General features: G+C 41.6%; 1 protein-coding gene across 1 annotated transcript; it reads right to left on the bottom strand.

Moving 5' to 3' along the window:
- Nucleotides 1-15752: 15752 nt before the first annotated feature.
- LOC118395129 (homeobox protein GBX-1-like) lies at nucleotides 15753-18157 on the bottom strand. The gene is made up of 2 exons (XM_035788902.1): nucleotides 17529-18157; nucleotides 15753-17003 (listed from the first exon to the last, which is right to left on the bottom strand). Exons 1-2 carry the CDS (start codon nucleotides 17974-17976, stop codon nucleotides 16489-16491), a joined length of 963 nt encoding a protein of 320 aa, XP_035644795.1. The 5' UTR covers nucleotides 17977-18157; the 3' UTR covers nucleotides 15753-16488.
- Nucleotides 18158-18453: the final 296 nt, after the last annotated feature.

Below are 18453 nucleotides of genomic sequence, written 5' to 3' on the forward strand. Positions count from 1 at the left end.
TAGATTGCAGAGGAGGGTTTTCCTCTGATGGATGGCTACACAAACACCTGACAAGAACATATTTACCAGCATTAATTAAAAATCTTGTGTTGCGCTACCTAATCACAAGGTAATTGTTTACTGTGTGCTTGCTGTGCAAATTGTTTAACTATAGTTGCCTATCATATGCATGGTTGCCAATTAGTAGGACTATTTCAATATTTTATTGTTTACATATAAGAAAGGCAAAAATCTGCTGATCGAAAACATTTCTGTTGAATTCCAGTTTAATTGCCGCGAATATAATACCTCAGTTATAAACCAATGAAGGTATTTGTTAACATGCTTGTTTCTGTGTTTCTACTGAAAGTGTTGAATACATCCTAGGCTTTAGATCTGACTAACGGACCTGGGACCAAGCTTGAACCTTTTCCCCATTGACCAGTAATTATGTCTATCTTGTTACCTTCCCTCCTGACCACTTCTCATGGGCATTCATCCTCAGCCCTTCCTGACAAGCTCCTTAATATCCATTTATAATTCCCCCCCTCTATCATGTGTGACCAGAAGTAACCTGATGTCCATGTTATATCCTTCCCCATCGGACCTGTCCCCTCCTACCCATTTCTCCACACTCATCTCCGTATCGCTGCCTCTCCTTAATCAGAGTATCTAAGTCAACACAAATGTCTTTCCCTCCCTCTCTACCTCTTTCTTCCCTTCATACCGCCTTTATTATACTCTCCATCCAGCCCTGTTTCTTTTCTTCACATCTCTCACCCTTTCTCGACATCTCTCAATCTCCTTATCCCCTTCTCTCCATCTCTCTTCCCTCTCCCTCTCCATCTCCCTCCCCCTTAACATCTCTTTCTCCCCCATCCCTCCCTCCATCCCTCTCCCATTCTCTCCCCCTTCCCTCTCCCTACTTATCTCTGCCCCCTCATTCCATCTCTCGCTCTCTTTGCCCCCCCTTGGCTCATGTTCGCGCGTTTCATTTCGCCGCTGTTAATTTGCCTGAGAATGCATTAGCTGTAATGAAGGCTGAGGGCCGAGGGAATCCTCCAGGGTTCCATTAATCATCCCCCTCAGACAGGCAACCTTGATTACAAGTGGCAAGAAATTCATTAGAGCCGGGCCTCTGACAACTCTTATCTCCGCCACTGGATCTGACTCATTAGGCAGCCAAATTAAAGCTATGATGGCCCTGATGAAACTCAGTGCTTGTTTATCTTGTGCGATTTGATGCATCTGCCCATATATCACGGTTGGAGATGGAGAGGGGGACGTCCGGCATGAAGATCCTCCCAGGAGGTCAGGGCTCTGGCGTGGGCACACAGATGGGATGGTCTGATTACCTATGTACGTCTCTCTAGGAACATACATGTACAGGAGCAGATTTCATTTTCAGAAATCACTGTTGGAGATGTGCAGGTGGTGTCCAGCATCCAGACCCAGAAGTCAGACAAGCCTCTGGTCTGTGTGTCTGTACACTCACTGTGAGGGATGGTAATGAGATGGGAAGGTCTCTCCGTCTCTCCACAAGGATACTATCTGAACTGAATGACGATCTCATGTATAATGTGTTCATTTGTGATTCAAGTAGTAAATGATGTTACTCTTCTCAGTGAGGTGCTGTATTTAGGTGTACATGCCCCTACTGTATGTATTTATTTCCCCATTGAAGCTAATATTTGGATTTGAGATCATATGTTTTATATGAGGCGACAGTAACCTTTTATTTGCGTGTTTTTGTGTTCATCGCCATTTAGAAATGAAAGCACTTTATGTACATGTATTTGTATTATAGTTTAGTATTTGGTGACTCTACAAACTTGTTGGATGCATTTCCAGTTTTTGGGAGTTATGTTTAAATAATGTTTTGTGTCATTTTGGATTTACGCTTACTGTACATAAGAAAGTAATGTGGATGCTACCATGATAACGGATAATCATGAATTAATCATAAATAATGATGTGTGAAAACTACAGAGGTATAAATACTGTATCAAACCCCCCCCCAACCAGTTCATGGGCCTGTTTTTTATGACTTTTGAAAGAATAATCTGTTGTCATAATCATCTATCCTGAACAAAAAATATAAATGCAACACGTAAAGTGTTGGTCCCATGTTTCATGAACTTAAATAAAATATCCAAGAAATATTCCATATGCATAAAATCTTGTTTCTCTCAAATGTTGTGCACAAATTTGTTTATACCCCTGTTAGTGAGCACCTCTCCTTTGCCAACATAATCCATCCCCCTGACAGGTGTGGCATATCAAGAAGCTTAATAAACAACATGATCATTACACAGGTGCACTTTGTGCTGGGGACAATAAAAGGACACTCTAAAAATGAGCAGTTTTGTCGGCTACACAGTCCTCGGCTACACAACCGCAGACCACCTGTAACCATGCTAGCCCTCGACCTCCACATCCAACTTCTTCACCTACGGGATTGTCTGAGACCAGAAAAGCCCTTTTGTGGAGAAAAACTAATTCTCGTCCATGGATGCACCCCTGCCCAGTCATGTGAAATCCATAGATTAGGGCTTAATTAATTAATTTCAATTGACTGATTTCCTTATATGAACTATAACTCAGTAAAATTGTTTAAATTGTTGCATGGTGCGTTTCAGTGTATATTGAGCATTTGGCTGACCAGTGGGCAACAGGTCAGCCAAATGACGAGTTGAGCTGCGGTGGTGCAAATTCACATTCATAGTCAAACGCACATCATCAAGGAGAGTGAGACTCCCTCTGACTCTGTCAGTCACTCAGTCAAAACAGAAAAACTGAAAGGTGGTGCTGTAAAAGTTAGAGAGACCAAAAAATGCGCTCTTGATGCCGATACTGATAAATGTGTGAAATTAACTGACTTATTTGCGGAAGGTTCTGGTTCCTCTGGTCTGAGCGCTGTGTCTGTGTCTGTGAGAAATGACAGATCAGCTGCTGTGGTACAGTGGAGGTAGGAAGAAAAAAGAGAAAGACACGCACACTGACACAGATCATGCTGCCAGTTAGGCCTAATATTTTGCCTTGTATATTGTAGGAAACATATTTCATACCTATTGTAGTTGCCAGAGAATTTAATGGGAAGGGAGATTCGGGGAACATTTAAGACACTGGAGTACTTGCAATATATTCTAACAAGTCGTTAGACTGACTTTTATAACACATCCGTAAGGCAATCTACTAGACATGTATACAGTGCTTTTTACTAAACACAAGTCATCATGTATTACAATAAAGGTCAATTCGGGAGAATGTCTATGAGTTTGTATTGTTTTATCAATGTTTATTCATTTCTGAATCTCAGTCTCTTCAGCCCATTGAGTGAGTTTATGAGCTGTTGTAACAAGTGGCTCTGGTGTCTGCTTACATTACATAGCCACCGCCCTGATGGCTGGAAAGTCCCGCCTACAGTATATTCCGCTTACTTCATTCGCTGAAAGTCCCGTCACTTCTTGGCAGAAAGATACGTTCACTGTCAAACCAAGCACAGTACTGAAAATCGATCCGCATCCACTTAAACTTGTCCTGGCATCGTTCTTTGACAAACACAGAACAGACGATTGTGTATTGAATTCAATAGAAGTAGACAAAGAGAGAGAAAGGGAGAGAGAGAGACTGCCAGTTCCTTAATGTAGCCATTGACTGTATTACACAGCCATAACCATTAACTTCTTGGCGCACCCATCCCTTTAGCGGGATCATTTTCGTCAACATCCACTGAATTGCAGATTGCCAAATTCAAATTAAATTACAAAAAATATTTAATTTTCATGAAATCACAAGTGCAATATACCAAAACACAGCTTAGCTTACTGTTTATCCACCTGGCGTGTCAGATACAAAAATAAGAAGCTTAACAGCGAAAGCAAACCAAACCAATGTTAGGACAGCTCTCTCAGCAGAAAAAACATTACAAACAGCTAGCAGCAAAGTAGATTGGTCACGAAAGTCAGAAAAGCAATGAAATGAATCGCTTACCTTTGATGATCTTCGGATGTTTGCACTCATGAGACTCCCAGTTACACAATAAATGTTCATTTTGTTCCATAAAGATTATTTTTATATCCAAAAACCATTTGGTTGGCGTGTTTTGTCCAGTAATCCACAGGCTTGTGCAGGTCACGACGGGCAGACGAAAATTCCAAATAGTATCCGTAAAGTTCATAGAAACATGTAAAAAAATATATATAATCAATCCTCAGGTTGTTTTTACAATAAATAATCGATAATATTTCAACCGGACGGTAGCTTTTTCAATAGGAGAGAGAGAGAAAAGGTCTGCTCCAACCTGCTCGCGCATGTAAAACTTTGGGGACACACAGCTATCCACTGACGCGATGTGATCAATCTTGCTAATTTTTCAGAATAAAAGCCTGAAACTATGTCTAAAGACTGTTCATACCATGTGGAAGCCATAGGGAAAGGAATCTGGTTGATATTCTTTAAATGGAGGGAAGGCATGCAATGGAACAGAGAGGTTTCAGGATAACAGCACTTCCTGGTTGGATTTTCCTTCTGTTTTCGCCTGCAATATTCCTTCTGTTATACTCACAGACAATATTTCGACAGTTTTGGAAACTTTCGAGTGTTTTCTATCCTCATCTGCCAATGATATGCATATTCTAGCTTCTGGGCCTGAGAAATAGGCAGTTTCATTTGGGTACGTTTTTCATCCAAACATCAAAATACTGCCCCCTAGTCTCAAGAGGTTAAGGAATTGACAGTCTCTCTGTCTCCTTCGCTCTCTCTGTTTTCTTCTGTTGAATTATATGTAGCCTAATATATAAACAGTGAGCAGGGGAACACTTAAAATGCACTAATTTTAAGTATAAGTAGTTAGGCTATCATATGGTATTAAATAAGCCAATGGGGTAACTTTATTTTAAGGCTCAGTAATAAATTATTTATAAGGCATTTATAAATTGTGTGTTTACTATTTCCTAATCATTACTCCCACATGAATAAACCATTTACTAATCATTATTTTTGCAGTGCCTAATCTAAATGAGTGATATTCATAATTTATAAATAGTTTATAAATCTTTTGAGTGGCCAGTATAATTTCACACACATATGGACATTCCTGCTGTACCTGTTAAAAGAACACAGGATGTTTAAGGAAATATATATGCACTCGTGAATAACTGGCTTACTAATATTTACAAAAGTAATGATTAATAAATGGTGAGAAAACAGTGTTGTAAATGCCTTAAAAATGTCTTAAAATAAAGTGTTACCCTAGGCCAAGGAGGCTGTGGGCCCAGCACAGGCAGTGTGGTCCCCTGGTCTTCTGGTCCCAGTGGTGAAGCGTAGTCAAGCGTAGTGGACAGAGGGAGAAAACAAAGAGAGTGAGAGAGAGAGAGACACAGACACATGTACTGTCAGTTTATTGATATTTTGGAGTTGTATTACATGTATAAAATATATATACATATATATATATATTCAACTGTATATATATTTTATACATGTAATACAATTCCAAAATATCAATAAACTGACAGTACATATAGTACTATGTACAAAACTATAGTTTGTTAACAAGAAATTGTGGAGTGGTTGAAAAAACTTGTTTTAATGACTCCAACCTAAGTGTATGTATATATATATATATATATATATATATATATATATATATATATATAATATATATATATATATATATATAAAACTTGTTTTAATGACTCCAACCTAAGTGTATGAAAACTTCCGACTTCAACTGTATATATATATATATATATATACATACACTTAGGTTGGAGTCATTAAAACAAGTTTTTTCAACCACTCCACAATTTCTTGTTAACAAACTATAGTTTTGGCAAGTCGGTTAGGACATCTACTTTGTGCATGACACAGATCATTTTTCCGACAATTGTTTGCAGACAGGTTATTTCACTTATAATTGTCACGCCTTGGTCTTAGTATTTTGTGTTTTCTTGAATTATTTGTTCAGGCCAGGGTGTGACATGGGGTTATTGTATTGTCTTATTGGGGTTTTTGTAGGCATTGGGATTGTGGTTGATTAGGGGTGTGTCTAGTATAGGCTTGGCTGCCTGAGGCGGTTCTCAATCAGAGTCAGGTGATTCTTGTTGTCTCTGATGGGGAACCGTATTTAGGTAGCCTGGGTTTCACTGTGTATTTCGTGGGTGATTGTTCCTGTCTCTGTGTAATGTTCACCAGATAGGCTGTAATAGGTTTCACGTTCCGTTTGTTGTTTTTGTATTTATTAGTTATGTCATGTATCGTTCCGTTTTTCATTCATTAAAGACATGAGTAACCACCACGCAGCATTTCGGTCCGACTCTCTTTCTACAAACGAAGAACGCCGTTACAGAATCACCCACCACACACAGACCGAGTGGCGTGGTAACAGGCAGCGACAGCAGGAGCAGAAAAAGGAGGATGAATTATTCGGAGAATGGACATGGGAAGACGTGTTGGATGGTAAAGGTTGTTACACTTGGGAGGAGATACTGGCCGGAAGAGATCGCCTCCCATGGGAACAGGTGGAGGCACTTAGGAGAGCAGAGGCAGCCGGAGATAGGAGCCGACGATACGAGGGAACAAGGTTGGCAAGGAAGCCCGCAAAGCAGCCCAAAAAAAATATTGGGGGGGGGGGGGCTTAAAGGGAGTATGACTATGGTAGGAGACCTGTGCAAACTCCCTGTGCTTACCGGGGGGTTAGAGAGACCGGGCAGGCACCGTGTTATGCTATGGAGCGCACGGTGTTTCCAGTGCGGGTGCATAGCCCGGTGCGGTTCATACCAGCCCTTCGTATTGGCCGGGCTAGAGTGGGCATCGAGCCAGGTAAGGTTGGGCAGGCTCGGTGCTCAAGAGCTCCAGTGCGCCTGCACGGTCCGGTCTATCCAGAGCCAACTCTCCTTGTTTATCGTGAGGAGCCAAGGAGGAGACCAGAACCAGAGCCGGTGTTAGAGGTGAGCGAAGCAGAGACTGTAAAGGAGTTAATGGGGAAAGTGGAGAGAGTAATGAGGGAGTTGCTAGTATGGTGCTATAGGTACGATATTCGTCCGACGGAGCGTGTCGGGGATTTAATGGCACCTGGGTCAGCGCTCCATACTCGTCCTGAGGTGCGTGTTAGTCGGCTGGTGAAATATGTGCCAGCCTCACGCACTAGGCCTCCTGTGTACCTACCTAGCCTTGCACGTCCTGTGCCAGTCCTGCTCTCAGGCTCTCCAGTACACCTTCACGGTCCAGTCCATCCTGTGCCACCTTCACACACCAGTCCTCCGGTAGCAGCTCCCCGCACCAGGCTTCCTGTGCGTGTCCTCGATCCTGTAGCACCAGTTCCAGCACCACGCACCAGGCCGTCAGTGCGCCTCGCCTGTTCAGCACAGCCAGAGCCTTCCTTCCCTCCTGCGCTACTGGAGTCTCCTGTCTGTTCAGCGCTATCAGAGCCTTCCTCCCCTCCTGCGCTGTCGGAGTCTCCCGCCTGTTCAGCGCTATCAGAGCCTTCCTCCTCGACAGCGCTGCTGGAGCCTCCTGCCTGTTCGGAGCAGCCTGAGCTGTCAGTCTGCATGAAGCAGCCAGAGCTGCCAGTCTGCAAGGAGCTGCTAGTCTGCAAGGAGCTGCCAGTCTGCAAGGTGCTGCCAGCCTGCATGGAGCAGTCAGAGCTGTCAGCCTGCATGGAGCAGTCAGCGCTGTCAGCCTGCATGGAGCAGTCAGAGCTGTCAGTCTGCATGAAGCAGCCAGAGCTGTCAGTCTGCATGAAGCAGCCAGAGCTGTCAGTCTGCAAAGAGCTGCCAGTCTGCAAGGAGCTGTCAGTCTGCAAGGAGCTGTCAGTCTGCAAGAAGCTGCCAGTCTGCAGGGTGCTGTCAGCCTGCATGGAGCAGTCAGAGCTGTCAGTCTGCATAAAGCAGCCAGAGCTGTCAGTCTGTATGAAGCAGTCAGAGCTGTCAGCCTGCATGGAGCAGTCAGAGCTGTCAGTCTGTATGAAGCAGCCAGAGCTGTCAGTCTGCAAAGAGCTGTCAGTCTGCAAGGAGCTGTCAGTCTGCAAGGAGCTGTCAGCCTACATGGAGCAGCCAGAGCTGTCAATCTGCAAGGAGCTGTCAGTCTGCAAGGAGCTGCCAGTCTGCAAGGAGCTGCCAGTCTGCATAGAGCAACTAGATCCGCCAGTCAGCCATGATCTTCTAGATCTGCCAGTCAACCTGAATCTTCCAGATCCGCCAGCCAGCCAGGATCTACCGGAGCCTACTACCTACCTGAGCTTCATCTCAGTACTGGGCTTCCTCTCAGTACTGGGCTTCCTCTCAGTACTGGGCTTTCTCTCAGTACTGGGCTGCCCCTCAGTCCCGGGCTGCCCCTCAGTTCCGGGCTGCCCCTCAGTCCCGAGCTGCCTCAGTCCCGAGCTGCCCCTCAGTCCCGAGCTGTCCCTCAGTCCCGAGCTGCCCCTCAGTCACGAGCTGCTCCTCAGTTCAGTGGGGTTCTGGGTGAGGACTATTAGGCCATGGTCGGCGGCGAGGGTGGATTATCCCAGGACGCGAAGGGGAGGAACTATGACTTTAATGGAGTGGGGTCCACGTCCCGAGCCGGAACCGCCACCATGGACAGACGCCCACCCGGACCCTCCCTATGGTTTTGAGGGGAGTCCGCACCTTAGGGGGGTTCTGTCACGCCTTGGTCTTAGTATTTTGTGTTTTCTTTAATTATTTGTTTAGGCCAGGGTGTGACATGGGGTTATTGTATTGTCTTATTGGGGTTTTTGTAGGCATTGGGATTGTGGTTGATTAGGGGTGTGTCTAGTATAGGCTTGGCTGCCTGAGGCGGTTCTCAATCAGAGTCAGGTGATTCTTGTTGTCTCTGATGGGGAACCGTATTTAGGTAGCCTGGGTTTCACTGTGTATTTCGCGGGTGATTGTTCCTGTCTCTGTGTAATGTTCACCAGATAGGCTGTAATAGGTTTCACGTTCCATTTGTTGTTTTTGTATTTATTAGTTATTTCATGTATCGTTCCGTTTTTCATTCATTAAAGACATGAGTAACCACCACGCTGCATTTCGGTCCGACTCTCTTTCTACAAACGAAGAACGCCGTTACAATAATTCACTGTATCACAATTTCAGTGGGTCAAAAGTTTAAATACACTAAAGTTGACTGTGCCTTTAAACAGCTTGGAAAATTCCAGAAAATGATATAATGGCTTTAGAAGCTTCTGATAGGCTAATTGACATAATTTGAGTCAATTGGAGATGTACCTGTGGGTATATTTCAAGGCCTACCTTCAAACCCAGGGCATTTTTTCTTGACATCATGGGAAAATAAAAAGAAATCAGCCAAGACCTCAGAAAAAATTGGTAGACCTCCACAAGTCTGATTCATCCTTGGGAGCAATTCCCAAACTCCTGAAGGTATGACGTTCATCTGTACAAACAACAGTTCGCACGTATAAACACCATGGGACCACGCAGCCATCATTACACTCAGGAAGGAGATGCGTTCTGTCTCCTATAGATGAACGTACTTTGGTGCGAAAAGTGCAAATCAATCCCAGAAGAACAACAAAGGACCTTGTGAAGATGTTGGAGGAAACAGGTGCAAAAGTATCTATTTCCACAGTAAAACGAGTCCTATATCGACATAACCTGAAAGGTTGCTCAGCAAGGAAGAAGCCACTGCTCCAAAAATGCCATTAAAAAGCCAGAATACAGTTTACAACTGAACATGGGGACAAAGATTGTACTTTTTGTAGAAATGTCCTCTGGTCTGATGAAACAAAAACAAAACTGTTTGGCCATAATGACCATTGTTATGTTTGGAGGGAAAAGGGGGAGACTTGCAAACCGAAGAACACCATCCCAACCGTGAAGCACGGGGGTGGCAGCATCATGTTGTGGGGGTACTTTGCTGCAAGAGGGACTGGTGCACTTCACAAAACAGATGGCATTATGAGGAAGGGAAATTATGTGGATATATTGAAGCAACATCTCAAGACATCAGTCAGGAAGATAAAACATGCTCGAAAATGGGTCTTCCAAATGGACAATGACTCCAAGCATGCGTCCAAAGTCGTGGCAAAATGGCTTAAGGACAACAAAGTCAAGGTATTGGAGGGCCATCCCAAATCCTGACCTCAATTCTATAGAAAATGTGTGGTCAGAACTGAAAAAGCATGTGCGAGCAAGGAGGCCTGCAAAACCTGACTCAGGTACACCAGCTCTGTCAGGAGGAATGGGCCAAAATTCACCCAACTTATTGTGGGAAGCTTGTGGAAGGCTACCCGACACATTTGACCCAAGTTAAACAAGGCAATCCTACCAAATACTAATTGAGTGTATGTAAACTTCTGACCCACTGGAAATGTGATGAAAGAAATTAAAGCTGAAATATATAATTATCTCTACTGTTATTTTAGTTAGTATTAGTGGTCCTTCTGTAGCTCAGTTGGTAGAGCATGGCGCTTGTAACGCCAGGGTAGTGGGTTCAATTCCCGGGACCACCCATACGTAGAATGTATGCACACATGACTGTAAGTCGCTTTGGATAAAAGCGTCCGCTAAATGGCATACATACATATATATATATATATATATATATATATATTTTGACGTTTCACATTCTTAAAATAAAGTGGTGATCCTAGCTGACCTAAGACAGGGACATTTTACTAGGTTTCAATGTCAGGAATTGTGAAAAACTGAGTTTAAATGAATTTGTGTATGTAATCTTTCGACTTCAACGGTATATATATGTTGTTATATATGTTGCTTCAATATATTCACATAATTTTCCTAGCTCATGATGCCATCTATTTTGTGAAGTGCCACCAGTCCCTCCTGCAGAAAAGCCCCCCCACAACATGAAGCTGCCACCCCTGTGCTTCACGGTTGGGATGGTGTTCTTCGGCTTGCAAGCCTCCCCCTTTTTCCTCCAAACATAACGATAGTCATTATGGCCAACAGTTCTATTTTTGTTTCATCAGACCAGAGGACATTTCTCCAAAAAGTGTGATCTTTGTCCCCATGTGCAGTTGCAAACCATAGTCTGGCTTTTTATGGCGGTTTTGGAGCAGCGGCTTCTTCATTGCTGAGCGGCCTTTCAGATTATGTCGATATAGGACTCGTTTTACTGTGGATATAGATACTTGGCTGATTTATTTTGATTTCCCCATGATGTCAAGCAAATAGGCACTGAGTTTGAAGGTAGGCCTTGAAATACATCCACAGGTACACCTCCAATTGACTCAAATGATGTCAATTAGCCTATCAGAAGCTTCTAAAGCCATTACATAATTTTCTGGAATTTTCCAAGTTGTTTAAATGCACAGTCAACTTAGTGTATGTAAACTTCTGACCCACTGGAATTCGGATACAGTGAATTAGAAGTGAAATAATCTGTCTGTAAAGAATTGCTGGAAATATTACTTGTGTCGTGCACAAAGTAGATGTCCTAACCGACTTGCCAAAACTATAGTTTGTTAACAAGACATTTGTGGAGTGGTTGAAAAATGAGTTTTAATGACTCCAAACTTCTGATTTAAACTGTATATTCTGCCTTTGAAAAGTATTCAGACACATTCATTTTTACCACATGTTGTTAGGTTACAACCTTATTCTAAAATGTATTACATTTTTTCCTTATCAATCTACACACCATAATGACAAAGCAAAAACAGGATTTTATAAATATTTGCTAATTTATTACAAATTTAAAAACTGAAATATAAGACCCTTTACTCAGTACTTTCTTGAAGCACCTTTGGCAGTGATTACAGCCTCAAGTCTTTTGGGTATAACGCTACAAGCTTGGCAGGGAGTGCATTCCAGGTGACTACCTCATGAAGCTGGTTGAGAGAATGCCAAGAGTGTGCAAAGCATCAAGACAAAGGGTGGCTACTTTGAAGAATCTAACATCTAAAATAATTTTTATTTGTTTAACACTTTTTTAGCCACTACATGATTCCATATGTGTTATTTCATAGTTTTGATGTCTTTACTATTATTCTGAGAAAAAAAAGAAGAAACCCGCACACTGCTCTTGATAGAATCACTGCTCTTTATTAATAAGCTTTACGTATCGGCCTCACGGCCTTCGTCAGAGCTTTTTTTTACTGCAATGTAGTATATAGTAAAAACAAAGAAAAACCCTTGAATGAGTAGGTATGTGTGACCTTTTAATTGGCACTGTATATTGGGCACAACATAACACAAGAAAAATAAACTGCAAATGCATCCAACAAGTTTGTAGTCACAAGTTTGATGTAGTCATTGCGTGCAATGAATATTGGTCGAAATATTACATTTTTGTCTAAATGTAATACACTACAGTAAGTGAATTTATCAAAAAATGTATGACACATTCGAATGGGGGGACTACATACAAAAGGTATCATTACTTTCTAAATGGTAAAACAGATATGTATGAAAATACCCTCAAATGAAAGTTCACATTCTGTACTGTCGCCTCGTATAAAACATTTGATCTCAAATCCAAAATGCTGTATTATAGAGCCAAATTAAAAGTTTTTGGTTTACTGTCCAAATAAATATGTAGAGAGTGTATGTACTATGGCATCAATAGAAAATGCATTGCATTAAACTCAGTATAACAATACCAGGGATGTGTGAGTCATTTACTATGTACTCTTAATATATTCGCAGATGATTCCAGGTTCGCAAAAGACCCATCATCTCCTAAACATCTACAGATATAGGGACAATCACAAGACCTTGAAAACTCTTGCAATAACTGCAGTATTACAGCAGGGTATACATCATTGTTCTTTAATTGTGTATAAGCTCACAGAGTGTGAAATAGCTATAACACTCTGATACTATGTCATCTACTTGAAATCCAGGATTAGTCCGCTTTTAGGACAAGATTAAATCTTCCATCACTGGCCCATTACAACATCCATCCTTATATCACCATCCCAGTGTCACAATATTGATGTATGAAGTGGACAACAAACAAATGACTGCACATTGCCACGGTTGGTCAGATGGCAATGCTACTCATGCCATTTGATGGTCACTCTATGCAGTTGGGCTGTTGAGACAAATATCATGGTCGAATCCCTACAACAGGCCTTAACATTAACTTCCCCGTAGCCTTATTGTTGGTTAGAGGCTGGAGGCTGTGGTGCTCAGATATCTTTTCAATTCAATCATTGAAGTTCAGTCATGGAAGTTCAATGGCAGCCTAAACCAGATTATTATTGTTTCCTCAAAGGACATACGGAATAAATGATCTAGCTCATACAATATGTCTGATGTTCAGTTTAAAATATAGTTGTCCTAGAAATGTGAAGCCCTATCTCTTCCTTCCATCTTGAGCAGTATGTTGGTTTAAAACTGTGAGCTGATTAATATAGCTACAGTAATATATTATAATATCAGGATCATAGGAGCCCCATTTGGAAACAGTTCAAAGAGATATATTGTGTCCAAACTCACATCCGGCATCTGAGGCCAGCGGAGGTTGAAATTTTGCACAGCCTACCATGGTCCCCTCCCTTTAAGAAACTTTGCAGGCACACTTTAACCATAAACTCAAACATTATATTGCCATGTAAAAACTACCCTGGATTGAGAGAGAAAACTAGAAAAGCAGACAAAGGATATCCGAGGAATTGGGTGAGCCTAAACAAATTGTGCATCATAACCGCCTTACTCTCTGGTAACAATACATCTATTGGGCTTTGTTTTTGTGTCCTTTTGTGCCAGGTAGCCTAGTGGCTCCAAGATCGAATCCCTGAGCTGACAAGGTACAAATCTGTCCTTCTGCCCCTGAAGAAGGCAGTTAACCCACTGTTCCTAGGCCTTCATTGAAAATAAGAATTTGTTCTTAACTGACTTGCCTATTTAAATAAAGGTAATAATAATAATATAACATTTCAAAGAGTCATTTCACAGAGTCAATTATATGTTTTGTCATATGATGATGCATGTTGCATGATGACATCCACTGTTTTTGTGTAGTTTGAATAGCTCTAGCTCCATGTAACGTTGTGTACAGTATGTCCCACTGGGCACACACTGGTTGAATCAACGTTGTTTTCACGTCATTTTTATGAAATTACGTTGAACCAACGTGGACTAGACGTCCGTGCCCAGTGGGGTGTGTCATTGCCTCCCCGCGACAACTCTGTTCCCTCCATTAGCACCTAAACACGAGAACACACATCGAACATTCTGGCGTCATTGGAGGTTGAGACTCAAAACATTCACTCTCGACCCACAACTAGCAGAGTTGAAGTCTCTTCGACAGCTCTGGCAGATTTGAAGTCGAACATTAATTAGCCAACTTTTAGTTAATTGTTTTATCAGTAGGCAATAATTGTATTCTATTTCATTTAAATATTGTCATCTTATCCGTTGACCTATTTCCGTTATAGGCTGCCTAATCTTTGCCGTCATGATTGAGATGACTTCAATGTGACAGCAGCAGCAGAAATGCAAAAACAGGTGTCGCTAATTAGCTTAATTTCTTGACTGGTTTCAAATATCGCGCTTGATAACTCCGTTGACATGTGGATCAGTTATTCAAGACCTACCTGAGATAACACCTGGGGGAAATCTATTATAGCCTAAAGTTTTTCAAACCAACCCATATCTTGGATATGGTCTTTGCGCACCTGTAAATACTGTAACAACCACAGTAGCCTAAATGTAGTCTAAAATAAAACGTTTTTACAGGTGTAAAAAAATTACACCTTTACACCTGTAAAAAATAATTGATAGCTTTTTAAAATGATCTTTGTTCCTTTCTTAGGATTGAAATTGATGGAAATGTACCAACTCGGATATCAAATGAATGACTTATACATCAAAATAAGTTAAACTTTTCTCTGTATTTATGAGTTGAGACCTGCTGGCATAAATAACACACACACACACACACACACACACACACACACACACACACACACACACACACACACACACACACACACACACACACACACACACACACACACACACACACACACACACACACAGGGTCTTGTACAACTAACCTTGTTGGGACACACAATTCAGTCTCATTCAAAATCTTTTTTTTTGCGCGCGCGCACACAGACAGTGTTCACTCTCTCTGGTCTGGTCTCGTCCTCTCTTACAGTGATTGATGTTGAAGTTCATTACGACGTGTAGAATATGACCGTTCTAATGGGGATCCATCACTCCACCTTTAGACAACATGGCCCCCTAAAGAGAGATAAATGACTGCTGCTTCCAGTCACAAAACCCTGTTCTCTCCCTTTATTCTCTCTTGACTGCTTAATAAGAACCTTCATTTGAATGTAGCTATCATCAACGCCTATATGGAGAACTACTGGACTTTGCATATAGGTGAAGCTGCATATAATTTCATATTCATCATTTTAGTATCAATCGTCCACTTATTTATCCAATATTTTTTCAAGACCTACAGTATCATTACATTGCAAACTAACCCAGGCCGAGTATGCAAAAATGTATTCAGATTAATGCTGGCTAGATATTACAGGTGTACAACACAGAATTGTAATTTACTTACAAGCTTACTATTCAAAATCAATAACATCTGATTATTAAAGCCTATAAAGTGGCATTACAATCGAGTTGTTACTTTGATTAAGTCTTATAATTTATAAAGCAAAACAAATATTTAGAGATTGATCTCATTATTTGAATTGTCATAAGTATTGTTGCAGTTAGTCCTATGGTATTATGATCAATGATCAATTATAGTATTATTAGGTGTTGTTGTATTTGTTTATTGTTATAGTTCATGTTTTAGTACGCTCTTAAAATACACTGTCATGTAATAGCCTAGTGATATTATACTTCATGAATGAGAGGCAAATATATTATATAGACAGAGAGATGACTGATCATTTTCTGAGAGCAGTCAGAGGCTAAACACAGCACAAATCACCATCTCTAAAACTACAGCTTAACCAGCAATAAGAATGCATTTAGATAGATACATTTAATATAAATGGATTTATTAAGTCAATATACTTTACAGTATTTCTTTGTTTGGTTATTTATTTTCCTTCACATCTTTTTTTTCCACAAACAGCTGGCGAATACAATTCCTACAGTGGCCTACCAAAATGAAAACGTTGTAAGGTACATGCAACATGTGATAAACAAAACGGTACCAAATACCATAAGTTTGAAATAGCTTCACCGAACGAGTAAAGCACATGCAGATAATAAACATAACATTTATAGGCCCTAGCTAGATATAAATATTTTAGAAAAGAATTTTTACAATCTCATTTCATAGTGCATGTCTGTGTCACCCGACACATATACTATTTACAAATTAACAAAACAATAAATAAAATATGAGATAGGCCTAATTCGACAAAAATTAATTAATCTGCGGAGAGAAAACATATTATCCTTAGTTGTCCAGTTGATATGACATGTCTCTTGATGTAAAGTCATCTCGCTGACCACAAAATATCATCCAGTTTTTGTGCTTCATGCATTTAACAACCCATAACTTTATTTTGTCAAAATTAGTTTAGGCCAGTATAGTTCGTCATGGCCTTGTTTGCTCTATCTGTTGGTGCTGACTCCTCACCGCAAACCTGTTGACGTGCACTGGGATTGGGACCACGATTTTGGGGTTTCTCACAGGCTCTCCAGATCTGTTATTCACGTTGCCAGCTTTGATTCTTTTCCATTTGGCCCTACGATTCTGGAACCAAATCTTGACCTGCACCTCGCTCAATTTAAGTGCGTGTGCTATTTGAGATCGTTCGGTAAGCGAAAGGTACTTTTTACAATGAAATTCCTTCTCAAGTTCAAGTAGCTGCTCGCTTGTAAAAGCTGTTCGTCTCCTCCTGCTCTTCCCCACTGAGCTTCCCGGCGGTAGAGCTTCCTGCGACCCGGGTTTTAGTTTACTCTTTAGGGATAAAGCACCACAGTTGTTCCCATCGGATACGCTTTCGTTTTCGCTGTCAACGGCAGAGCTGTCCTCTCTGTCACTGCAAGCTGTGTCCGCTGATTTGAGGTCCAACTTCTCATCGTCTGAGCTGTACAATTTAGTCTCACCTAAAACGTGCAAAAGAAGAAAGGAAACATACATTAGAATCAATTAGTTTGATCCAATACAAGTTTACCCAACAAATGTAGGTTAAATTAACGCAAGTAAAATACAGAGACCACAAATGTCTCTAAAATAAAAATGGAATAGGCCTGTTTGGAGTTTTATTTCTGCTATATTTTCGTCAAAGGAAATGAGTAGGCCTATTACCATTCATAACAGCCCTATGAATTAACGTGATATTGCATAGCCTACCTAAAGTCTAAGTCAAGATCGTTGGTGATTAAGAAATAGATGAGAAAACAGTGTGTCACTAACTTGAGTTAGGCTAATCTATTCGAGTTATTGCACATTTCAAAATGGTGATTTGTTATGAAACTATGCGTTTGTGGAGATTTCGTAAACCTCTGGGAATTAGATTAGATCCAACTTCTAATTCGGATGCCGCTTGCGCGTTTTACCCAATAGGTCTCAACTTGCCAACCTAATATGGAAGTGTATGGACAGAACAGGGACACAGGCAGTTAGCTTACCTGGTATAGTTTGAAAAGTTTCCGAGAAGTTGAGTAAATCCGACCCCTTGTCCCTTCCATGGAGATCATCTGAGTGTGGGCTCTCCTGTCTCCTCGTTCCAGGGTCGGCACTTAACCGAGGTCCAGGGAGCTCTTGGGGAGGATAGAAACTATCCGGCGGATCGGAAAAACTTGGCAGTGTTGTGGTGAGAGCCACCATGGACGGCATCCCCTGTCCCAAACTCGCACAGAATGTGTTGGTAAGACGTCCAGCGAAAGATGCCAACGGCGCCAAAGGAGGTATGCCAGATGGTAAATGTGAATGAGATAAAGATTGAGGAATCATTAAGGGTCTGTATGGCATAAACATCGGGTAGCCCGTGTAGAGCAGGTGTCCCGGGCGAGGTTGCGGAGTTCCTATCAAGGAGTCAATCGAAAACGCCGTCCCTTGGCCGCCCGGTCTTTGCATTGCGAAGAAAATTGTGACGATCTTTATCGAAAACTCAGGCGCTCCTTCTTTCCCTCAACAAATAGCCAAACCTTAGATTCGATGGTCGAGTGAAGTTAAATGTCCCTTCGCTTTGATATTATCCGGTGGACTAACCAGCTTCTCCGAAACGTCCTCAAGCTTATTGCGACCTGTCGTTTTCTTGTTCTGTGCCCCCTCCCTATACCTCTATTTGTCACACACTGAGACATAAACACACACGCTCTTACCCCTCCCTTCACATCTCTCTATACTCTCTCTCTCTCTCTCTCTCTCTCTCTCTCTCTCTCTCTCTCTCTCTCTCTCTCTCTCTCTCTCTCTCTCTCTCTCACACACACACACACACACACACACACACACACACACACACACACACACACACACACACACACACACACACACACACACACACACACACACACACACACACACACACACACACACACACACACACACACA

This window comes from Oncorhynchus keta, chromosome 15 (assembly GCF_023373465.1).
Source record: "Oncorhynchus keta strain PuntledgeMale-10-30-2019 chromosome 15, Oket_V2, whole genome shotgun sequence".
NCBI classification, from domain to species: Eukaryota; Metazoa; Chordata; class Actinopteri; order Salmoniformes; family Salmonidae; genus Oncorhynchus; species Oncorhynchus keta.

Bases quoted from the DNA above. Each gene is read 5' to 3' on its own strand.
- LOC118395129 (XM_035788902.1), bottom strand. From the start codon at position 17,976: ATGCAAAGACCGGGCGGCCAAGGGACGGCGTTTTCGATTGACTCCTTG. The intron at 17,004-17,528 runs GTAAGCTAACTG...TGCACGTTTTAG, and splicing joins AACTTTTCAAACTATACCAG to GTGAGACTAAATTGTACAGC.